This window comes from Lontra canadensis, unplaced genomic scaffold (genome assembly GCF_010015895.1).
Source record: "Lontra canadensis isolate GAN:19392208 unplaced genomic scaffold, GSC_riverotter_1.0 scaffold2, whole genome shotgun sequence".
NCBI lineage: Eukaryota > Metazoa > Chordata > Mammalia > Carnivora > Mustelidae > Lontra > Lontra canadensis.
Window position 1 is genome coordinate 38,559,231 of NW_022630996.1, and position 25,351 is coordinate 38,584,581.

The 25,351-nt window shown below is 47.2% G+C and overlaps 1 protein-coding gene across 1 annotated transcript in view; it reads left to right on the top strand.

The window, feature by feature from the left end:
* NOD1 (nucleotide binding oligomerization domain containing 1) overlaps positions 1-25,351 on the top strand; it is a 44,352-nt gene that overhangs the window by 545 nt on the left and 18,456 nt on the right. Inside the window, exons 2-9 of the mRNA XM_032872337.1 lie at positions 869-1,043; positions 3,525-5,349; positions 7,989-8,072; positions 10,305-10,388; positions 11,267-11,350; positions 19,704-19,787; positions 20,639-20,722; positions 23,485-23,568. Coding sequence (XP_032728228.1) covers positions 869-1,043; positions 3,525-5,349; positions 7,989-8,072; positions 10,305-10,388; positions 11,267-11,350; positions 19,704-19,787; positions 20,639-20,722; positions 23,485-23,568 — 2,504 coding nt within the window. The remainder of the gene's footprint in view (positions 1-868; positions 1,044-3,524; positions 5,350-7,988; positions 8,073-10,304; positions 10,389-11,266; positions 11,351-19,703; positions 19,788-20,638; positions 20,723-23,484; positions 23,569-25,351) is intronic.

The following is a 25,351-nucleotide window of genomic DNA, read 5'->3' on the forward strand; positions in this document are numbered from 1 at the left end:
CTTCCCAAGCCACTTGTTTTCAGTCACTTTTGATTGGGAGGAGGGAAAAATTAAATGACCTTCGAACACTAGCAGTGATGTTCATTCAGTGCCTTTAAACTCCAGGGAGCTGCTCCAGGCTGGGTGAGACTCTGAGAACAGTTTGCCTCTGGCTTGGGAGCGAACACCTCCCAGGCTGGGTCCACAGTAAAGACTTTTGCACCCGCCACTGTGGGACTCCCTAACAGCCCTTAGTTTCCTTTTAGCATTGTGTTCTCTCCTGAAAAATAGAATTGGCAAGACCCAAACCTCTTTGGCTGGAGGAGTGACAGAACTTGTCTGTAATGTGATCCTGCCAGCCTCTGGGAAACTAGAGGGTTTCTGGGGTGTGGGGGGAGCACAGTAGCTGATTTGTATGATTATTTTCCCCTGCATTTTTAATAATACAAAAGGGCCTTTTTAGGGTTAACTTACATCATGGAGGCCTGTTAGTCCCTTGCTATGTGGCCCAGCATGCTCCCTCACCTCATTTCACCTGTGTAGTAACTGTCTCAGCAGCACTCATTCTTGGCCAGTAGCAGTGTTGGCTCAAGAGGGACAGGAGACCGGAGAATTCCAGGGATGGACTCAGCTCTCATTTGTGAGTCTGACCTTATTACTTGGAGGTTCATGGAAGCCTCCAGCTTCTTAAGAGCTGTGTGGCTTAATTTCCTACTATGGGGGAGTCCCCTTCACAGATTCTAGGCCTTCAATAGGTAGCATCTCACACCTCTGGGGGGATGGTCAAGCTTGAGGCTGTTGTAGGAACTTGGAGCCCTGCATGTGAGCCTTTCTGGTAGGGGGACTCCCCAGGCACTTGCTCACCCCCTCATGCTTATGTCACCACTAGGTCCGCAAAATTCTGGACCTGGCACAGAGCAAGGGCGAGGAGGTGTCTGAGTTCCTCCTCTACGTGCTCCAGCAACTCACAGATGCTTACGTGGATCTCAGGCCTTGGCTGTCGGAGACTGGCTTTTCCCCCTCAGAGCTCATTCAGAGCAAAGTTGTCGTCAACACCGACCCAGGTATGATTCCGCTCCCCCAGGGTAGGACTGCAGACACCAGGCCGGCAAAGCCCTGGGGTTTGGAAATGCCGTGGTGTGTGGGCTCAGCGGGGCATGAAGGCATGGTCCACCATAGTTGGCTCTGCCCCTCACGTCGGGCAGTGGGCCCAGGTGCTATGTTCCCCATCATCCAAGTGCTGCTGGGGGCTGTGCTGAACTGACCCCAAGTAGTTAGTCTGACTTAGAGGCCTGTGGAAGTGTGGGAATGGCCTTTCTTCTGACTTTCTGCTTGCTTCCCTTTTGGACACATAGACTTAAAAAAAATATATATTTAATTTATTTGACACAGAGAGATCACAAGGAGGCAGAGAGGCAGGCAGAGAGAGAGGAGGAAGCAGGCTCCCTGCTGTGCACAGAGCCCGATGCGGGACTCGATCCCAGGACCCTGAGATCATGACCTGAGCTGAAGGCAGAGGCTTTAACCCACTGAGCCACCCAGGCGCCCACATAGACATTTTAATGGTGGCACGAATTCCTTTTAAAAATCTTTCCAGGGGCACCTGGGTGGCTCAGTGGGTTAAAGCCTCTGCCTTCAGCTCAGGTCATGATCTCAGGGTCCTGGGATTGAACCCCACATCGGGCTCTCTGCTCAGCGGGGAGCCTGCTTCCTCTCCCCCCTGTCTGCCTCTTTGCCTACATGTGATCTCTGTCTGTCAAATAAATAAATAAAATCTTTAAAAAAAAAAAATCTTTCCAAAATTTATCCTAGGCAAGGTATTCTTCTCTCACCCCTAGTGGCCAGTCCAAGAGCCAGTGAAAACCCAATATGAAGCCAGTCCCAAAACCAGTAGCCGGAAGTGGCCATTTCCAAAGCACAGTGGGATTGCATCAGCTAATTGATTCGTTCAACAAGTATTGATCATATCCCCACCATGTGCCAAGACACTGTGCTGGATGCCAGGGGTATGATGGGGAGCAGACAAGATATGGTTCCAGCTCTCAGGGAGCTTGGAGGCTGGTGCGGGAGGCCCAGCTGTAGGTGGTCACACAAATGTGTGATTGCATATGGTGACAAGGACGAGAGCAGTTCAGGCTGCTGTGAGCGCATGTAATTGGGGCCATGATCTGGTCTGGGGACTGGGGAGCCTTCTTTGCATGTCTCTGTGCTCACTAGTTTGAGACATTTGTTGGCTGTATAATACCCAGCACCAAGGACCCCAACTCCAGTGTTTAAAGAATCCAGTGTGACCTTGAACACAGAAACAGAGGACAGTGTCCCAGACTATCAGGGGCATGTTTGGGGGAAACCAGGCCAACCAGCAGGGTCAGAGCCCAGCCCTTCTGTGGCTGGGCTGTGGATACTTGTGATACCTGTGGCCGCTGTTAGCTTCTTACTCTTCTTGCCCCTTCCCACTTCCTTCTGCTTCCTTCCCCAGGAGCAAAGGAAAATGCTTCTGCCTGTGATCATTCTTTCAAAAGACATCTCCACTGGTTCCTTTAGCCAACTACTTCGGTAGCTTTTAAAGTATAAGTCACTCTACAGAGCTAGATGTGAACTACATCTTTTGTGATTCTATTTATACAAAACAGCCAGAAAGGCAAATTAATAGAGCTAGAAAGCAGATTGGCCATTGCCTAGGGCCAGGGGCAGAGATTCGCTAGAAGTGGGCTTAGGATGGAGAGGTTTTAGAACTGGAGCGTAGTGACATTTGCATAACTTTGTAAATTTACTAAAAACTATTGAGTAGTACACAATGCCTATTGTAAAATATGTGAATTTATGGTATGTAAATTATGTCTTACTAAAGATGTAAAAGATAAAATTCACAAATTTTAAGCAGACCACCAAGTTGGACTGAGTTGGTGGGAAGAGGTTATAGATGAATTTGGAAATGGGCATGTGTGTCTCGTTTTCGTTAACTGGATTATAATCAAAATCCCAGAAGTATTTTAAAGGAATTCATGGAACAGCCTTTGGTCTGGGGAAGGATCACCTCCATCTGGTATAAGCCCAGTCTCTAGCTCAGGTTTGCCGAGCTCCCTGCCCATGTGAGCATGTTACCTGTCTGCTCCCCTGTGAGCAGGTGCTAAGTCAGTGACCCCCAGGTGTCAGCTGGGGACCTGGGGCTGGTGTGCTCTGCGTCGTTGAACAGGGTAGTTTTTCTCTTAGTTTACTCTCTTTGTGCTTTGGCCCGTCTCATTTGTAATCCAGATTGACGTGGACTGTTGAGTCTTCTCACTCAAAGTTTGGGCATTTAGTGTTGAGACTTCCCTTGCTTTCAGAGCAGTGTGATCAGCAAAAGAAAGTGAGAGCAATTTCTTCCTCAGCCACAGGAGTTTCCAGCGCCTGGCCGCCTCAGTCTCGGGAGCCTGCGGCTCTTGATCTGGGGGTGGTGAGTTTCAGCTCCGTGCTGGGTGTACAAATAACCTTAAATGAATACATATGCTTTTAAAAGAAAAGTCTCACTGGGAGCTGACTGTCTTCCCTCCCACACCATCCAGTGAGCAGGTACACGGAGAAGCTGCGACAGCAACTGGCCCGTGATTCCAAGTTCGTCCTGTGCTATGCCCAGAAGGAGGAGCTGCTGCTGGAGGAGACGTACAGCGACACCATCGTGGAGCTGGTGGGCTTCAGCAACGAGATCCTGGGCCCGCTGGAGAGCCTGAGCTGCCTCCTGGACCACCGCACCGGGGTCCTCAGCGAGCAGGGCGAGACCATCTTCATCTGCGGGGACGCGGGCGTGGGCAAGTCCATGCTGCTGCAGCGGCTGCAGAGCCTGTGGACCTCGGGGCGGCTGGACACCGAGTTCAAGTTCTTCTTCCACTTCCGCTGCCGCATGTTCAGCTGCTTCAAGGAGGGCGACACACTGTGCCTGCGGGACCTGCTCTTCAAGCATTACTGCTACCCGGAGCAGGACCCCGAGGAGGTGTTCGCTTTCCTGCTGCGTTTCCCCCAGACGGCCCTCTTCACCTTCGACGGCCTGGACGAGCTGCACTCAGACTTCGACCTGAGCAGCGCACTGGACACCTGCTCCCCCTGGGAGCCCGCCCACCCCCTGGTCCTGCTGACCAACCTGCTCAGTGGGAAGCTGCTCAAGGGGGCCGGCAAGCTGCTCACGGCCCGCACGGGCGTGGAGATCCCGCGCCAGCTCCTCCGCAAGAAGGTGTTCCTGCGGGGCTTCTCCCCTAGCCACCTGCGCGCCTACACCAAGAGGATGTTTCCCGAGCGCGCCATGCAGGAGCGCCTGCTGGCCCAGCTGGAGGCCAACCCCAACCTCTGCAGCCTGTGTGCCGTGCCCCTTTTCTGCTGGATCATCTTCCGCTGTTTCCAGCATTTCCACAGCGTTTGGGAGGGCTCTGCGCAGCTGCCCGACTGCACGGTGACCCTGACCGATGTTTTCCTGCTGGTCACCGAGGTGCACCTGAACAGGACACAGCCCACCAGCCTGGTGCAGCGGAACACGAGAGGCCAGACTGAGACATTCCACGCCGGACGGGGCACCTTGCACTCGCTCGGGCAGGTGGCCCATGGCGGCATGGAGAAGAGCCTCTTTGTGTTCCGCCAGGAGGAGGTGCAGGCAGCCGGGATGCAGGAGGGGGAGCTGCAGCTGGGCTTCCTGCGGGCCGTGCCTGAGCAGGGCCTGGGCGGGGACCAGCAGTCCTACGAGTTTTTCCACATCACCCTCCAGGCCTTCTTTACTGCCTTCTTTCTCGTGGTGGACGACAAGGTGGGCACTGGGCAGCTGCTCAGGTTCTTCCAGGAGTGGGCTCCTGCTGGGGGGGCGGGAGCCGAATCCTGCTATCCCCCCTGTCTCCCCTTCCCGTGCCTGAAGGGTGGTGGCCTGGCAGGGGAGGACCCCTTCAAGAACAAGGATCACTTTCAGTTCACTAACCTCTTCCTGTGCGGGCTGTTGTCTAAGGCCAAACAGAAACTCCTTCGGCACCTGGTCCCCGCTGCTGCCTTGCGGAGAAAGCGCAAGGCCCTGTGGGCACACCTGTTTGCCAGCCTGCGGGCTCACCTGCAGAACCTGCCCCGCGTGAAGTCTGGGGCCTTCAACCAGGTGCAGGCCATGCCCACCTTTGTCTGGATGCTGCGTTGCATCTACGAGACTCAGAGCGAGAAGGTGGGGCAACTGGCAGCCAAGGGCATCTGCGCCAACTACCTCAAGCTGACCTTCTGCAACGTGTGCTCGGCGGACTGCAGTGCCCTCTCCTTCGTCCTGCACCATCTCCGCAAGCGGCTTGCGCTTGACCTGGACAACAACAATCTTAACGACTACGGTGTGCGGGAGCTGCAGCCTTGTTTCAGCCGCCTCACTGTCATCAGGTGAGGACGAGGGGGCCCAGGGAGCAGCTGGTGGGGCCTGGGCAGGCCAGACTCCGGAGACGCCAGAACCAGTCTTTAAGGGGTAGGAGCTCCTGACTTACCCTGGCACTCATGATCATGGGTCTTGGAACACCCAGACCTCTTCTGTTTCAGTGTGACAGAGGGCAAAAAGCACAACTTCCGTGGCAGGTGCCCCATCTTGGTGTCTTTGAGTGAGTTGCTTAACTTCTCTGATTTCCTCATCTGGAAAAGGGAGATGCTGGTAGCCTAGCAGTTATAGTGATAACAACCAGCATTTATTGAGAATGGGTGAAGTGCATTACAAATTTTACACGATTGACTCTTCCATACTATAAGGTGGGAGGTACTCTTCATTCTGGCAAATGAGGAAGTGGAGGTACAGAGGTGGTCTCAAGGTCACACATCAGGGCCACGATGGAGCCAGATTCATAAAGATTTATGAGATTTATTGAGATTCATGAGAGGCTCAGAGATAGCCCGTGGATGGTTTTTGACACATGGGAGCTTTTGTGATTGCAGAAAAAGCAGACTCTGCTTATCAGCCTCGGTTACTTTCCATGATCAAATCCAGCAGCTTGCCAGGGATCTTAGCACAGAAAGCTGACTCATGAGTGGTTTCCTGTGTGATGGTTTAGAGGAAAGTTAGGCCAGTCTGCTTTCTTCTGTTAGCATTTCTTCTATAAAATACACCTTGTAAATCTCTATGAGGGTTTCAGATCTTGTAACTTGGTTCATGCATTCCTGAGGAGCGGAAGGGATTTGGAACTCGTCCTGGGTACCTGTTACACCAGTGCCACAGTGGACATTATGTGGGGACAGTGGGGTGCAGGGAACCCGAGGCTGCCCTGGCCTGTTCTCTGTGCTCTCAGCCTGGCGCATGCTCACACTCCAGGCACTCCCCCTCCCCCCCGCCCCAAGATGGGACACACCAGAATGGTACTTCTGCCCCAGACAGCTGTCCTGGGGTGAAGTTTTCCTCCACACCAGTAAAGGAGAGAGCAGGAGGAAATGGGCAACTCCAGGGAAGCATTTTGAGCTCCCCGAGACCATAAGTGAGGGTTAACTTTGAGAGTTAACAAATGCTTAGATAGGTTACAAGCTTGTTTCTCATGGAAAAGTCCAGAGGAGGGCAGTTCAGGGCTGCTGTGTTGTCTCCACAACCCTCAGGAGCCCAGGCTCTCTTCTGTGTTGCTGCGGCCCTGATGCCCTCACTACTTGATTTCCACCTCTTGGCCCAAGATGGCTGCTCATTTCCGGCTGTTCAGTCAACATTCTAGACACCAGGAAGAAGAAAGGGCAAAGAAGGATGCACCTCGTTCTTTTAAGAAGACCTCTCAACAATTGCTAATGAGACTTCTGCTTAGATTTCATGGGGTAGAACTTAATCCCACATGCCCAGTTAAAGAAATGGGGGATTCTATTGTTAAAAAAGCATAGATATTGGAAGTGACTAGTAGCCTCTGGCACCCTGAGATGGCCATGCAGTGTGTGTATGTCCTGTACCCCACCACCAAAGTGGGCACCATGGGAGGAGGGGTCCTGAGAATGTGACCTGACCATTTTGATGTGGCCTGAAAATCAAACTTTTACTTGTTCAGCCTTTCACTTATTACAGAGAGGTCAGGTTGTGGGCCCAGTTTGGCCCAGGGCTTGTGTTTGTAAATAAAGTCTTATTGGAACACAGCCACACCCATTTGTTTACATATTGGCTGCTTCACACTGCAGAGTGGAGTAGTTGCAACAGAAACCACACAGCCCGCAGACCTTAAAATATTTGCACTCTGGCCCTTTAGAGAGAAAGTTTGCTGACCCTTGGATTATCCTCTCCCCCACCCCTGATACCTCACTGTCATCCAGCCCTAAGCCTTACTCTGTCCTGAGTCCTGGTGGGGTGGAAGATTGAAAAAATCACGACAGTTTGTTACATAGATCATTTGGTAGTTAAAAAAAATTGGAATTTCACATTTTAGCCACATCGAAATATCCTGTTGGTATAGGGATGTGCAGAACAATTCCAGTGAGTGGCTGTTCCTTGCACAGGAGACAGCTGTCATCCTGAAGGCTCTCTTTTCCTGGTCCCCTCTGTGAATGGGCCTTCGGGATGGGGAGGCTGTCGGCATAGTGGGTGAGACCTTTCTGTGTTCCACCTTTTGAAGGGCACTGACTATCTCTGGCCACACCTGCAAGATGGGGGATGTGTTCCCTCATCTCTAGAACAGCTCCATGGGGTTCCAAATGCCATGGCCCCTGCTGTGCAGTGATAACCACAAAGAGGGCCTGGCTGACACAGAGGCCACCCACAAATGATGGGTGTTAGAGCTGGCTGGCCTCACGCATCCTTTATGTGTCCCTCGTAGCCCTTCTGTTGGGTCGGGGCTGTGCTGTAGCCTTGATGACCGGAGGGTTCTGGGCGGGTTTATCGGCCTTACCACGGTGCAGCTTTTTAGGAGCCATTTGGCTGAGGGCTCTGGCCACCCTCTAGGGGTGCTTATAGCTGGGAAAACTCCGGGACCTACAGGCTTCCACATCCTTGTGACATTTATGCTGCTACTTAGTGAGCAGCTGCCGTGATTTCTAACTTTCTTTGCTGTTTCTTTCTTTCTTTTTTTTTCCCCCAGACTCAGTGTAAACCAGATCACAGACAGTGGGGTGAAGGTGTTGTATGAAGAGCTAACCAAATACAAAATCCTGACCTTCTTAGGGTACGTATTCCTGGACAGTGCCAGGCCAGGGATGTAGCAGTAATACAGAGGAGCGGGGAACAGCCACTTGTGGACGGTTGGGATGATGGCTGAGGCATCAGGAAGCTCCCGGATGGGGAGCCGGGAGTCCCGGGTCCTGCTCTGGGCTCAGCTGGCAGCCCACTCTTTGAGCAAGTCAGGAAATAGGGCAGAACTACAACCTTTTCACTTGTGTATTGGGATCCTAATATAGGCAAGTGCTTTATGAGTGGTGATTGGGTGTTGCTGAGAGAATAGCTGGGGATATGGTGGTGGTGTTTGTTTTAAGGTTTATTTATTTTAGACAGAGAGTGAGCTGAGTAGAGGGAGGGGCAGAGGGAAGGAGAGACTCTTGAGCAGACTCCCTGCGGAGCATAGAGCTGGACATCTGGGGCTTGATCCCGGGACCCTGAGATCATGAGCTGAGCCGAAATCAGGAGTCCGATGCTTAACCAAAAGGCCACCCAGGCGCCCCTGGGGATAGGTTTTATAAATGTTAGGTACAGGTTATGCATTAGATTATGGGCCCATGATCCCTCACCCAGAACCTGGAGGGCAAGACCATCAGAGTTCAGTGTCATGCTGTGGGGTTGTGATATGACCGGTGAGGTCAAGGGCACTATCCTGGTTTCAAATACTTTAATATTTCTGCAGCAAAAGTTCTGAGTATTCAAAGCAGCTAGGATAAAGACCACAAATGGTGCCACATCAGTGGCCAGAATGGTTGTGAAAAGCTTGGGGTTTTCAGAGCCTCTGGGATTTGGAGTGGAAGTGCTGGTGGGCCAGTCCAGCCGGCCTCTGGCCGGTCCTGGCAGAGATGCAGCCTGTTGTCTGCCCCACAGGGCTCCCCTTCCTCCTTGGTGGAGTGGGGGCCCCGGAAGCACATACTCCCAGGCTGCCTTTCGGCTCAGGAGCTTTGTGGGGCTGTGGAACGCTGGAAACTCAGTAGGGAAGCAGACTCCCTGCTTAGCAGGGAGCCCAATGTGAGTTTTGATTCCAGAACCCAGTGATCATGATCTGAGCCGAACTTTCAGCTTCTCTCTGCCTTCTTGTTCATTGTCGGGCGGCAAAATGACTAAGAGGGAGCAGTGAGGTTCCAACATTCAAACGTCTTCCCCTCACGATGCTGCTTGTCATCTCGATGGAACAACATCCACCACCTGCCGCGGGTTGCACCCTTGGACATGTGGGCTTGGAGGGATCGCAAGCTGTGGTCCTAAGGCCCCTGTGAGGGAGGCGTGAGTCCTGCTCCTTATTACAGATGCAGGAGCAGAGTCTGGGCCATGGCAGAGCTGGTCTGAACCCCGCCTGCGAGACCCCAGGGCCCCGAACTGCTCTCTGGGTGTCCCTCCGTTCTCCTTCCAGCCCAGACCAGAAATCAGCAGCCAGCACGTACCCACTTTAGAAATGGGCTCATTACGATGACACTGACACACAGGAATAAAAGGCACAGTATAAAGAATATAGTCAGTGATTTTTTTTGTTTTAGTTTTTATTTCAATGAAAATATTTTAAAACTTGAATTCAGTTAATTAACATATATTATTGGTTTTAGAGGTAGAGGTCAATGATTCATCAATCTTACGTAACACCCAGTGCTCGTTACAGAATGTGTTCTCCTTAATGCCCATCACCCAGTTACCCCATCCCCCCACCTCCCTCCACCCCAACAGCCCTCAGTTTATTTCCTCCACCCCAGCAGCAGGATTTCATTTCTTTTGATGGCTGCATAGTATTCCATTGTATATATATACCACTTCTTCTTTATCCATTCATCTGTCGATGGACATCTAGGTTATTTCCATAGTTTGGCTATTGTGGACATTGCTGCTATAAACATTGGGGTGCATGTGCCCCTTCATATCAGTACGTTTGTACCTTTGGGGTAAATACCCAGTAGTGCGATTGCTGGGTTGTAGGATAGCTCCATTTTCAAGTTTTTGAGGAACCTCCATACTGGTTTCCAGAGTGGCTGCCCCAGCTTGCATTCCCACCAACAGTATAGGAGGGTTCCCCCAGTCAGTGACATTGAGAGAGCATCGTCTGGTGACAGATGGTGGCTACACTTGTGGTAAACGTAGCATAACTTATTAACTTGTGGATTCACTATGTTGTACACCTGAAATTAATGTAATGCTGTGTCAACTATACTAAAAAAAAAAAAAAAAGCCAAGATTGGGGTCCCGAAGTCTCATGCAGTGCTTTCTCTCGAAGCCTGTACAACAACCAGATCACTGATGTGGGAGCCAGGTACATCGCCAGGATCCTGGACGAGTGCAAAGGCCTCACGCACCTCAAGTAAGTGGGGTGTGCCGCAGATTATTCAGTAGCCTGTGTGTCACCCCTTCCTTATCCAAACAAAGTGCACATGTCCCCATAAAGAGCGCTCGCCCTAACGCTTGCCCAGAGCCACACCGGTCAGATGAAGAGGCCGGCGTGTGGAAGGTCAGCTGCACGCATGGAGGAATCCTGGCCTGACAGGGAGGCTCGGGTTTCCAGAGGGCCAGGTGAGGGTCTGGCTTCTGGTTCACGGACGGGGCCTTTCGGCTGTGTCCTCACACGGTGGAAAGGGAGGCAGGGGAGCTCTGTGGGGCCTCTTATAAATCCCTCATCCCATTCACGACAGCTTTGTCCTCGTGACCTCATCGCCTCCAAGAGCCCTGCCTCCTATTACCATCTCCTGAGGGCTTAGAGTTTCAGCGTATGGATTTTGGGGGGACACAAACATTCAGATATGGCACCCATCTAGTTGCCAGTATGAGCTTGGTCCTTGGCCCTGTCACACACATGCTCTGCCAGAGGTGACCAGGCACTGGGCTCAGAGGAGCCCCTGGTGGTCCCCTGGTGAGGGGGACGCACACTTGGCCACTTGCAGCGGAGATGGGACCCTCCCCGCTCTGCTGATGGAAATGAGTGACACTCTGAAGGCCGTTTAAAGAACCACCCCAGGAAAGCTAGGGCCCCTAAGTTTCAGCAGAGACAGTGACCACCTTCTGGAGAGGAGTCCAATGGCTCTCTCTAGGGCAGTGGGTCACTCCTCGAGAGGAAGCCGGGAGCATGGGCACTGTGGGTCCAAGGAGAATGGGGGCAGAAGGGGCCCTGTGTGGGAGACAAGGGTGCTGACGGTGGAGTCCCCCCTCTACTGGGCGCTGACCCGTGCATGGCTCTCTCTGCAGACTGGGGGAGAACAAAATAACGAGTGAAGGAGGAAAGTGCCTGGCTGTGGCTGTGAAGAACAGCAAATCAATCCTCGAAATTGGGTGAGTGGAGGCAAACGCGTGTGTGTGTGTGTGTGTGTGTTACACATGCTGTTGTGTGTATGAGCATGCCAGCTGCTGTTCAGGGACATAAATATACCAAAAGTCCAAGGATGGACTGCATCTTCCCTTGCACATACTTTTATTACATTAATGTGGAAGTCCGTTATTCTCACCGCCAGCAAACAGAGGGAGCCATCTGGTCCTATGTGGGAAATTTCCACAGGCACACGGTCTTCTATTTGGCAATGTTCTATAGTCCCTGGAGGCTTTTTTTTTTTTTTTTTTAAGATTTTATTTATTTGACAGAGCACAAACAGGGAGGGGGGCAGAGGCAGAGGGAGAAGCAGACTCCCTGCTGAGCAGGGAGCCCAGTGTGAGTTTTGATTCCAGAACCCAGTGATCATGACCTGAGCTGAACAAAAGTAGATGCTTAACTGACGGAGCCACCCAGGTGCTGAGGTCTTTTTTTTTTTTTTTTTTTTAGTTTTTTATTGTGGTAAAATACATATAACAGTTACCGTCTTAACCATTTGTAGGGGTCAGTTCAGGGACATTACGTAGCCTCATCATTGTGCGAACTTTGCCTCCGTCCATCCCACAGCTCTTCTCATCTTGCAAAAAAGCTCTCTACCCATTACACCCTGACACCCTCCTCCTCTCCCTCCACCCCGCTCCTGCCTCCCTCCGACGTTCTGTCCCGGTGGCTTTGACTTCCACGGGTACCTCACAGAGTGGAGCCGTACAGTATTTGTGTCTGTGTGACTGGCTTACTTCGCTCGACCCAAGGTTCTCAAGGCTCATCCACATGGTCGCTTGTGTTGGAATTTCCTTTCTTCTTCAGTCTGAGTAGCAGTCCACTGTATGGACGTGCCACATTTTGTTCGTCCGTCTGTCAGTGGACACTTGGGTGGCTTCTGCATTTTGGCTCTCATGAGCCATGTTAGGAACATGGTTGTACAGAGGTCTCTTCGATTTCTTTTGGCTGTATACCCAGAAGTGGAGTTGTTGGATCAGCCGGTAATTCTGTTTTGAGGTTTTTGAGGAAGTGCCACCCTGTTTCCCACAGCCATGCACAAGGGTTCCAGATTGTCCACATCCTGGCCAACACTTGTTATTCTCTGTTCATTTGATAGTAACCATCCTAACAGATATGGGGTTGTATCTCACTGTGGTTTGGATCCTGGAGCCTTCTTAAACCTTTTTATATTGTTATAATTTTTATATGATTATAAAAGAAACACAGATAATTTCATCTGTAAACTATGAAAAATATGCTAAAATCATCTCAGAAATATTGTCAACATTTGAGGTCAGCTAGACTTTCTTGCTCTCACATGCAGGTGTGTGCTCTTTTTTTTTAATATAGCAAAGGTCAAAGAATTGTATGTACAGAATCTTACTTTTTCTTTTACTATTTTTATTAACATATAATGTATTATTTGCCCCAGGGGTACAGGTCTGTGAATTGTCAGGCTTAAACATTTCACAGCACTCACCATAGCACATACCTTCCCCAATGCCCATAACCCAACCACCCTCTCCGTACCTCCCTCCCCACAGCAACCTTCAGTTTGTTTTGTGAGATTTAGAGTCTCTTATGGTTTGTCTCCCTCCCAATCCCATCTTGTTTCATTTTTTCCTTCCCTACCACCAAGCCCCCCACTTTGCCTCTCAAATTCCTTGTATCAGGGAGATCATATGATAATTGTCTTTCTCTGATTGACTTACTTTGCTCAGCATAATACCCTCTAGTTCCATTCACGTCATTGCAAATGGCAAGATTTTATTTCTTTTGATGGCTGCATAGTATTCCATTGTGTATATATACCACATCTTCTTTATCCATTCATCTGTTGATGGACATCTAGGCTCTTTCCATAGTCTGGCTATTATGGACATTGCTGCTATAAGCATTCGGGTGCACATGCCCCTTCGGATTGTTACATTTGTATCTTTACTGGTAAATACCCAGTAGTGGGATTGCTGGATCGTAGGGTAGCTCTATTCTCAACTTTTTGAGGAATCTTCATACTGTTTTCCAGAGTGGCTGCACCAGCTCCCATTCCCACCAACAGTGTAGGAGGGTTCCCCTTTCTCCATATCCTCTCCAACATCTGTCGTTTCCTGACTAATTTTAGCCATTCTGATTGGTGTGAGGTGGTATCTCACTGTGGTTTCAATTTGTATGTCCATGATGCCGAGTGATTTTGAGCACTTTTTCATGTGTCTGTTGGCCATCTGGATGTCTTCTTTGCAGAAATGTCTGTTCATGTTCTCTGCCCATTTCTTGATTGGATTATTTGTTCTTTGGGTGTTGAGTTTGCTGAGCCCTTTATAGATTTTGGATACTAGCCCTTTATCTGATATATTGTTTGCAAATATCTTCTCCCATTTTGTTGGTTGTCTTTTGGTTTTGTTGACTGTTTCCTTTGCTGTGCAAAAGGTTTTGATCTTGATGATGTCCCAATAGTTCATTTTTGCCCTTGCTTCTCTTGCCTTTGGCAATGTTTCTAGGAAGAAGTTGCTGCGGCTGAGGTCGAAGAGGTTACTGTCTGTGTTCTCTTCAAGGATTTTGATGTATTCCTGTCTCACATTGAGGTCTTTCATCTATTCTGAGTCTATCTTTGTGTGTGGTGTAAGGAAAGTTTCATTCTTCTGCATGTGGATGTCCAATTTTCCCAACACTATTTGTTGAAGAGACAACATTCTTTTTTCCATTGGACATTTTTTCCTGCCTTTTTCTTTTCTTTTTTTCCCTTGGACATTCTTTCCTGCTTTGTTGAAGATTAGTTGACCATAGAGTTGAAGATCTATTTCTGGGCTCTCTATTCTGTTCCACTGATCTATGTGTCTGTTTTTGTGCCAGTACCATACTGTCTTGATGATGACAGCTTTGTAATAGAGTTTGAAGTCTGGAATTGTGATGCCACCAATTTTGGCTTTCTTTTTCAACATTATTCTGCCTATATGGGGTCTTTTCTAGTACCAAATAAATTTTAAGATTATTTGTTCGATTTCTTGGAAAAAAATTGATGGTATTTTGATAGGGATTGCATTAAATGTGTAGATTGTTTTAGGTAGCATACACATTTTCACAATATTTGTTCTTCCAATCCATGAGAATGGAACATTTTCCTATTTCTTTGTGTCTTCCTCAATTTCTTTCTTTATAGAAAGTACTTTATAGCTTTCTGAGTACAGATTCTTTGCCTCTTTGGTTAGGTTTATTCCTAGGTATCTTACGGTTTTGGGTGCAATTGTAAATGGGATTGACTCCTTAATTTCTCTTTCTTCTGTATTGCTGTTGGTGTATAGTAATGTAACTGATTTCTGTGCATTGATTTTATATCCTGACACTTTACTGAATTCCTGTATGAGTTCTAGCAGTTTTGGAGTGGAGTCTTCTGGGTTTTCCACATATAGTATCATATCATCTGCAAAGAGTGATAGTTTGATTTCTTCTTTGCTGATTTGGATGCCTTTAATTTCTTTTTGTTGTTTGAGTGCTGAGGCTAGGATTTCCAGTACTATGTTGAATAGCAGTGGTGATAGTGGACATCCATACCATGTTCCTGACCTTAGGGGAAAATCTCTCAGTTTTTCCCCGTTGAAAATGATACTTGCTGTGGGTTTTCATAGATGGCTTTGATGATATTGATCGCTATCCCTACACTTTGAAGAGTTTTGATCAAGAAAGGATGCTGCACTTTGTCAAACACTTTTTTAGCATCTATTGAGAGTATCATATGGCTCTTGTTCTTTCTTTTATTCTTGTATCACATTGATTGATTTGCGGATGTTGAACCAACCTTGCAGCCCAGGAATAAATCCCACTTGGTCATGGTGAATAATCCTTTTAATGTACTGTTGGATCCTATTGGCTAGTATTTTGGTGAGAATTTTCACATCTGTGTTCATCAAGGATATTAGTCTGTAATTCTCTTTTTTGATGGGATCCTTGTCTGGTTTTGGGATCAAGGTGATGCTGGCCTCATAAAATGAGTTTGGAAGTTTTCCTTCCATTTGTATTTTTTGGAACAGTTACACGAGAATAGGTATTAATTCTTCTTCAAATGTTTGGTAGAATTCCCCTGGGAAGCCGTCTGGCTCTGGGCTCTTGGGAGATTTTTGATGACTGCTTCAATCTCTTACTGGTTATAGGTATGTTCAGGTTTTCTATTTCATCTGGCTCAGTTTTGGTAGTTTATATATCTCTAGGAATGCATCCATTTCTTCCAGATTTTCAAATTTGCTGGTGTATAGTTGCTCATAAATGTTCTTATAATTGTTTGTATTTCTTTGGTATTGGTTGTGATTTCTCTTCTTTCATTCATGAGTTTATTTATTTGGGTCCTTTCTCTTTTCTTTTTGATAAGTCTAGCCACGGGTTGATCAATCTTATTAATTCTTTTGAAGAACCAGCTCCTAGTTTCATTGATCTGTTCTACTGTTCTTTTGGTTTCTATTTCTTTGATTTCTGCTCTGATCTTTATTATTTCTCTTCTCCTGCTGGGTTTAGGCTTTCGTTGCTGTTCTCTCTCGAGCTCCTTTAGGTGTAGGGTCAGTTTGTATACTGGAGACCTTTCTTGTTTCTTGAGAAAGGCTTGTATTGCTATATACTTTCCTCTCAGGGCCACCTTTGCTGTGTCCCACAGATTTTCAACATTTGTGTTTTCATTTTCATGTGTTTCCATGAATTTTTTCAATTCTTTAATTTCCTTGTTGACCCATTCATTCTTTAGTGGGATGCTCATTAGCCTCCATGATTTGAGTTCTTTCCAACTTTCCTCTTGTGATTGAGTTCTAGCTTCAGAGCATTGTGGTCTGAAAATACGCAGGGAATGATCCCAATCTTTTGTTACCAGTTGAGACCCTATTTGTGACCCAGGATGTGATCTTTTCTGGAGAATGTTCCATGTGCACTAGAGAAGAATTTGTATTCTGTTGCTTTGGGATGGAATGTTCTGAATATATTTGTGATGTCCATCTGGTCCAGTGTGTCATTTAAGGCCTTTATTTCCTTTTTGATCTTTTGCTTGGATGAAATGTCCATTTCAGTGAGGGGGGTGTTAAAGTACCCTACTATTATTGTATTATTGTCGATGTGTTTCTTTGATTTTGTTGTTAGTTGGTTTATATAGTTGGCTGCTCACATGTTAGGGGCATAGATATTTAAAATTGTTAGATCTTCTTGTTGGACAGACCCTTTAAGTATGATATTGTCTCCTTCCTCATCTCTTATTAAAGTCTTTGGTTTAAAATCTAATTTATCTGATATAAGGATTGCCACCCCAGCTTTCTTTTGATGTCCATTAGCATGGGAAATTGTTTTCCACCACCTCACTTTAAGTCGGGAGGTGTCTTTGGGTCTAAAATGAGTTTCTTGTAGACAGCATATTGATGGATTTTGTTTTTTTAAATCCATTCTGATACTCTGTGTCTTTTGATTGGGGCATTTAGCCCATTTACATTCAGGATAACTACTGAAAGATATTAATTTAGTGCCATTATATTGCCTGTACAGTGACTGTTACTCTATATTGTCTCTGTTCCTTTCTTGTCTACTACTTTTAGGCTCTCTCTTTGTTTAGAGGACCCCTTTCAATATTTCCTATAGGGCTGGTTTGGTGTTTGCAAATTCTTTTAATTTTTGTTTGTCCTGGAAGCTTTTTATCTCTCCTTCTATTTTCAATGATAGCCTAGCTGGATATAATACTCTTGGCTTCATATTTTTCTCATTTAGTGCTCTGAATGTATCATGCCAGTTCTTTCTGGCCTGCCAGGTCTCTGTGGATAAGTCTGCTGCCAATCTAATATTTCTACCACTGTATGTTAACAGACCTCTTCTCCTGAGCCGCTCTCAGGATTTTCTCTTTGTTTTATTATTAGATGATGGGGTGTGGACCTATTTTTATTGATTTTGAGGAGGGTTCTCTGTGCCTCCTAGATTTTGATGCTTAATCCCTTTGCCATATTAGGGAAATTCTCTATAATAATTCTCTCCAATATACCTTCTGCCCCTATCTCTCTTTCTTCTTCTTCTGGAATCCCAATTATTCTAATATTGTTTCATCTTATGGTATCACTTACATCTTGAATTCTCCCTTCATGGTCCAGTAGCTGTTTGTCTCATTCTGCTCAGCTTCTTTATTCTCTGCATTTGGTCTTCTATATCACCAATTCTCTCTTCTGCCTCTTTTATCCTAGCAGTAAGAGCCTCCATTTTTTAATTGCACCTCATTAATAGTTTTTTTTGTTTGTTTGTTTCAAATGGGTTAGATTTTAGTTCTTTTATTTCTCCAGAAAGGGTTCCTCTAATAATTTTACCCTTTTTCATTCAGTCTCTTATCATGAGTAGTTTTCCACTCTTTTAAAATTCGATACCATTCAGTTGTATAGTACACATACTTTTCCTTTTTTATTTAAATTCCAATTAACATATAGTATATTATTAGTTTCAGGAATAGAATTTAGTGGGTCATCACTTACATCCAATACCCAGTACTCATCACAAGTGCCCTCCTTAATGCCCATCACCCATCCAGCCCACTCCCCCGCCAACTCCCTCCTACCCACCTCCTTCCAGCAAACTGAGGTTTGTTCTCTGTAGTTAAAAGACTATTTCATGGCTTGCCTCTCTCCCCCTGCCCATGTTCATTTGTTTTGTTTCTTAAATTCCACATGAGTGCAATCATATGGTATTTCTTTCTCTGACTTATTTCATCTAGCATTATACTCATTAGCTCCATCCACATTGATGCAAATGACTAAGTTTCATTCTTTCTGATGGCTGAGTAATAGTCCTCTGTGTGTGTGTGTGTGTGTGTGTGTGTGTACGTGTAAACACCACATCTTCTTTATCCATTCTTCATTTGATGGACATTTGGGCTCTCTCCATAGTTTGGCCATTGTTGATAATGCTGCTGTAAACATCGGGACACATGTACCCCTTTGAATCAGTTTTTTGTATCCTTTGGATAAAAACCTAGTAGTGCAACTGCTGGATCAGAGGGTAGTTCTACTTCTAACTTTTTTTTTTTAAGATTTTATTTATTTAAAAAATATATTTTATTTATTTGACAGAGCACAAGCAGGGGGAGTGTTAGGCAAAGGGAGAGGGAGAAGCAGGCCTCCTGCAGAGCAGGGAGAGCCTGATATGGCCCTTGATCCCAGGATCCTGGGGTCATGACCTGAGACAAATGCAGTGGCTTAACCAACTGAGCCACCCAGGCGCCCCTATTTTTAACTTTTTGAGGAACCTCCACCCTGTTCTCCACAGTGGCTGCACCAGCCTGCATTGCCACCAAGAGTTCAAGAGGGTTCCCCTTTCCCCACATCCTCCTCAAATACACATGCTTTTTATGCAAAACACTGAGAACTTATTGCAGGGCTCTAGTGTCTCCAGTCTCCTGTTTCCCGGGAGGGATGGTAGGTATGATGGCGGGTGGCTGATGCAGTGACAGCCTGTTGCCTAGGCAGCCCCAGGTCTGCTGCGTGTGGGCCTGGCGCACTGTGCTCTCAGCCTAATAACGACGGCTGTCCCTTGCTGTAGACCAGGCGCTCTTCTGAGTGCTTTGCATACAGTCACTAACTTAATCCCCACAACAGCTCTAGGAGGAAATGTTCTTATGAGCCCCATTTTACAGATGTAGGAGACAAAGTTCCAAGAGATAATGTAATTCACATAATCTTAAATCCAGATAAAATCCAGTTAAAATGGGAGCCCAGCATCCTGCCTCGCAGAACCTTGCAGGTTATCTGCACTGGGGAGGGAGGGCATGGGGCTTCATCACTGCAGTTCCCCGCCTGGACCCCCAGACCACAACAGCCCACTAGCATGCTGGAGCAGGGGCCTCTTCACCTAAAAGCAGCATTGGTAGTGAGGGTTCTGAGGGTGCTTCCTGATCTTTGCTTCTTGGAAGACCGACCCTGTCCTCACGAATGTCTTGGACCCCTGCAGAGGATCAGATGGATGCTGGCGGTCAGCACCCCTACAAGCTCCCTTTTAGGCTGCCACCAAACCGTATCCTCTGTGGGGGCATTTCTGGGACAGTCGTGTGCTCAGGCCCTTTGATGGCTCTCTGAAAGCCCACAGGAATCTTAGTCTTCTAATTGGGCAACTACCTGATGGGCTTCTGTTCCCAAGGCTTCTGCTTCTCTTATCCCTACATTTCCCCTCACATTTGAAACCTAGAGCAGCTTCAATAAGGGTCTTCTGTGGGAATCTTCTCCAGCCCAGAGCTCCCGAGACAGAGCAAAGACCTCTGCCTGGGACTATATAGCAAGTGTGGCCACGGACAGAAAGTCAGGGGTGTGCACGAGCTCATGTTCACGGTCTTGCCTCTTCCCTCAGGATGTGGGGCAACAGAATCGGTGATGAAGGAGCAAAGGCCTTTGCGGAGGCTCTGAGGAACCACCCCAGCCTGACCAACCTGAGGTAACTCCTGCTTTCTGAGACCCGCTGGCCCCAGGGTCCAACCTGGGCAGTCCGCGTGCCTCCTGCTTTGGCAGCAGGAGGAGCCAAGGGGAGGAAGATGGTTGGCTTTCTGAATGAAGAAGGTATTTGTGTCTGATTTTTCTTCTGTAAACAGTTCTGTGGACATGTAAGAGGTGTAGCACATTACTGTTCAGCTCAGCCACTTGTCATGTGTGCACAGCAATGTAACTGCCACCCGGATTGAGACCGAGGACTTTGCCAGCCCCTCAGTGGTCTCTCCAGGCTCCTTGGTGGTGGGGAAGTGGGGAGGCATTCTCAAGTCCACATAACCTTCCTCATTCCCAGGATGATGCTGAGACAGAGGGAAACCTTCATCTCTGTGAAGACCTACTCCTCCCTGGCTTACTTTCAGTCCTCTGCCCAAGTCTCAGAACCTCGGGTGTCTCCCTATTGCCCGGGTTCTTCTTAACACCGAGAAAGAAATCCCAGATAGTGGGGGCAATAGCAGTTTCTTCTTCACGAGAACAGAGGACGCTTCTCTAGGTCTCACTCATGGGAAGAAGGGTCAGCCGCCTAAAGCAGAGCCCTCCCAGCCCCTGCTGTGCTTGGAACCCACTGGTTCCACTTCCTGTCTGACCTCTCCTTGAGTGGTCTTGTGGCAATCCTCATGCTCACAGTGTGGGCTCTGAAGCAACAAAGCTGAGGCCACTGCTGGCCATGCTGAGCACTTCTGCTTCCTTCATGGGCAGGGGCCACCTCCAGGCAGCATCTTCCACGTGTTTCTGTTGCTGAAGCCAAAGCCAAATGTAGACATGTCTCTAATGATTGACCCCACATGTTTTCCTTCCTAGTCTTGCATTCAACGGCATCTCCAGAGAAGGAGGAAAGAGCCTCGCACAGGCCCTTGAGCAGAACACCTCTCTGAGAATATTCTGGTAATAACCAGAGTCCTCTTGAAAGGTTGGGTCTCAGGGATTATTCCAAAGCCTGGAATCTTAACTGAAAAGGTGCCTTTTAATTAAAAAGTTTCTAGGTCTTTCCTCAGTGTTGCGTCAATAATTTAATTTCCTCCTAGAAGAAAAAAAAACCATTCCTTGCAGCACAGACAAGTACAGAGGGGGAAGCGGGCCCCAGGAGCATGGGTTTGACCTTAGCCTTCTTTGCCAACCTAGACCTCAGGAAAACCCGAAGCCTGGTCATTCTGGCAGGATGATCCTCAGAGCACGTTCAGACAGCATTTGCAGAGTCCAGCTTTGATGCACTTGGCTCGGACTCGTCTCCCTTCCTCCCCATGCAGCCCCGTCACAGTCTGGCCCTTCATGGTCCAGCTCACCAGTCACCAGAAGCCCACATTCCTCACTCCCTCTCTGTCCTCCAGGGGTAATAATTTAGAATATGTTGCCTTCTGACAGGTCTTTTTAAATTTTGTCTTTGTCTTTCCTTTTGTCATTTACTCTTTTATTTATTTGAACTTTTATTTACTTGCCAGTATCATAAATTCCTTATGGGTGAGGGAATTGTATTAGGGCTCAGGGCACCTGAGGTAATCAGCTGAGTTCATTAATATTGACAATATCCTCATTTTGAGAGTTCTACTAGACCTGCTGGCCAGTAAATACATTTTCAGTTCTTTTCCTCTAGAAATAAAACCTTTAAAAAATACTTTGAAATATTTTTAAAAACACTGCAAGGAAGTCAAAAAGTAGGAAGTGAAAAGAACTACCTCCCTCGTGTTTTCCAGATAGAACCTTTTCCTTCTAGCATTTGAATGAATATTCATATACATATACATATATATATATATTTTTTTTTTTTCTTACAAAATAGAATAGTATTGAGCAAGTGGCTTTTACAAAATATCTTACGGGGCATCTGGGTGGCTCAGTCAGTTAAGCCCAACTCTTGATTTTGGCTCAGGTCATGATCCCAGGATTGTGAGATCAAACCCTGTGTGAGGCTCCACATTTAGTGCGGAGTCTGCTCGTGACTCTCTCCCTCCTCTGCCCCTCCCCCCGTGCGTGTGATCTCTCTCTGTCTCAAATAAATAAATCTTTAAAAAAAATCTTAACGATGTATTGTCCGCATTTTACATGTCCTTTCTCGTCAGGATCTCTCCGTCTCAACACTGCTGACATTTTGGTCCAAATCCCTCTTGTGAGGGGGCTGTCCTGTTCATTACAGGATGTTTAGCAGAATCCTGGGCACCCACCCTTTAGATACCTGCAGTAGCCTCCAACTGTGGTGATCAAAAATGTCTCCAGATGTTGACAAATGTCCCCTAGACAAAAGTACCCTGTTGAGAACCACTGCTCTGCGTGGACAGTAGTAATGTTAGAACCAAGCATCTCTGGAGTGCTGAAGTACTGACTGCATGCCATGCATTCTTCTCACCCTTTTATTATTTGTTTGCTTGTTTGTTTTTTGAGAGAGAGAGGGGGGTAGAGAGAGTGTGTGAGTTGGGGGGCAGAGGAGGAGAGAGAGAGAGAATCTTAAGCAGGGTCCACGTTCAGTGCACAGCCCGACGCGGGGCTCAACGTCATAACCCTGAGATCGTGACCTGAGCCAAAATCGACAGTCAGACGCTTAACCAACTGAGCCACCCAGGCACCCCCATTCTCAGCCTCTTATATGTGTTCCCTCACCCTCACAGCCCCCCCATAATGTCTATACTGTGACTGTTCACCCTTATTTCTCTGGTGAGAAAACTCTGGTGCAAAGAAGTTCAACCACTAGCCCAAGGTTGTCCTGCTAGCGTGTGACACACATGGGACATGTCTGGCTCCAGAGGACTCAAATATTTTCTTCTGCCTCATTCTCTCTACCTCATTCCCTCTAAAGGCTGCGTGACATCCCACTGAATGGATGTTTGCCACTTAGCTGCCCAGCGGCCTTGGCTGATGCTGACTGGCGCTCACACTTCACGTTCCGACCAATCCCGCTGTGGGCGACACTGCGTGCACAGGTCCTCGTGTGCACCTCTTTGCACACTGCAGGGTCAGTGTCCAGAAGTGCCACTGTGGGCTCAAAGTATAACACACTTAAAATTCAGATAGACGCGGCCAAATTGCCCTTTGAGGGGTGATTTTTTTTAAAGTTCTGTTTCATTCTTCTTTAGTTATTCTTCCATCCGCTGGCACAACAGGGTCTAATCCCATTTACATCCGGGAGCTTCTAGTCCTCCGTGCTTTGTCCAGACCACTTCTGGTTTTAAGAAGAGCTGAGAGACCTCCTGAACTTTGAGTTCCTGAATTTGGGTCCTTCTCAGCGGGTGTCAGAACAGAGCATTGAGCACCTTTTAACGTGTAGATAACAGGCTTTTCTGAGTTTTCCTATGACTTGCTTTGGGAACAGGCTCTCAGTGGTGTCTGGGGCTGGAAGAAGCCTGGGAAGCAGGCACTGAACCCCGTCTTCTGCAGGATCTGAGGCCCCAGCAAAGATGGGGAGGGAACATGTGTTCCGTAGAGCAGCAGAGCGAAGAAGTAGGAGCTTGGGTACAGGATTTGCACAAGAAATGAATCCCCCTTTATTGTCTATGGGGCTCAGAGGCTGGGATTGGGACCTGGCTGTGTGTTCAGTTCAGCAAGTGATGAGCAGCCTAAGCTGGAGAGATCTGGGCTGGGATCCCACTTCTGAGAACTCATTTTACAAATGTGTGCCAGATAGGGCTCTCCTGAGTAAATGCTTCTTTCTTTTCTAGGCTCACCAAAAATGAATTGGATGACGAAGTGGCAGAGAGCCTGGCAGAGATGTTGAAAGTCAACCAGACGTTGAAACATTTATGGTAACTCAGCAAACCTCAGAATTTCAGGCTGTGCTACTTTTAGAGCCTGTTTTTTGAGAGGAGGCGCCTGGCTAGCACAGTCAGTAAAGGATGAGACTGCTGTCTTGGGGTTGTGAGTTCAGGCCCCGTGTTAGGTGTAGAGCTTATTTATAAAATCTTAAAAAAAAATACAGGTCAGTGTTTTTTGGTGTACTCACAGGTTGCGTAACCAACATGAAGATCTAATTATAGGACAGTTTTGCCCCAAGATGGAGTACACCCCCATTCATTAAGCATCACCTCCCTGTCCTTGACTGGACTGTCCTTGACAAGGACTGGAGAATTTGCCTATTCTAGGCATTTCACGGAAATGGAGTCCTACATGTGACTTTTTGTCTGCCTTCCTTCACTGGCATGAGTTTTCAAGATTCGTGGACATTCTAGCATGTGTCAGAACCTCATGGCTCTGTGTGGCCAATATTCCTCTGTGTGGATCATCCACAATCTGTCCATTCATCGGTTGGTAGGCATTGGGGTTGTTTCTACTTTTTGACTGTTGTGAATGTGTGTGGACATGTGTTTTCATTTCTCCTGGGTATACACTTAGGAGTAGAATTGCTGGGTCATGTGGCCACTCTGTTGTTAACTTTTTTTTTTTTTTAAGATTTTATTTATTTATTAGAGAGCACGAGCAGAAGGGAGAGGGGGAGGGGGAAGGAGGCTCCCCACTGAGCACGGAGCCCAGTGTAGGACTTGATCCCAGGACCCTGAGATCATGACCTGAGCCAAAAGCAGAGGCTTAACTGACTGAGCCAACCCAGGTGCCCCTCTAGGTGACTTTCTGAGGAGCCACCAAAATATTTTCTGAAGTGGCTGCTTTACTCTACCTTCTCACCAGCAATGTGGGAAGGCTCCCAGTTCTCACATCCTCACCAACAACACTGGTTGTTGTCCATCTTTTTGAATCTTGTCACTCTGGTGGGTGGGAAGTGTTATCTCATTGTAGTTTTGATCTGCATTTCCCTGCTGACTAACACTGGGCATCCTTTCATGGGCTTGTTGGCCTTTGTGTATCTTTGAAGAAATGTCTCTACATCCTACCCCCAAATTTAATTTAAATGTTAATAAATTTAATTTATTTGCCTTTTTATTGGTGAGTTGTTAGAGTTCTTTATATATTCAGGGTACTAGACACTAGGTGGACAGTCTGTAACTATTTCCTCTGTGGGGTTTTTAACTTTCTTGTTAGTGATCTTTGAAGCACAAAAGTGTTTAATTTTGATGGAAGTCCAGTTTTTTTCTTTCTTTGGTGGTTTGTGCTTTAGGTGTCTTGCTAAGAAACTGTTGTGTAATCCAAGTCACAAAGATTTACGCCCAAGTTTTCCTTTAAGTGTTAGAGTTTGACTCTTGCATTGAGGTCTGTGATCCTAAATGCTAATTTCTGGAGTTAATTATTGTGTGTGGTCTGAGGCATGGGGCCCAAATTCATTCTTTGGCATGTGGCTATCCAGCTGTCCCAGCACCTCCTGTTGAAAAGACTATCTTATCCTTTTAGATGGCTCTGACGCTTTTGCCAAAAATCAATTGACTGTAAACGTATGGGTGTATTTCTGGACTTTCTTTTCTAGTTCATTGATCTGTTTATCCTTACATCAGGATCACACTGTCCTGATTATTCTAACTCTGTAGTATGTTTTGAAATCAGGCAGTGTGAGTCTTCCAACTATGTTCTTCTTTCTCAAGACCGTTTGGGCTCTTCTGGTTCCCTTGTATTTCCATATGAATTTCAGCTCACCTTGTCAGT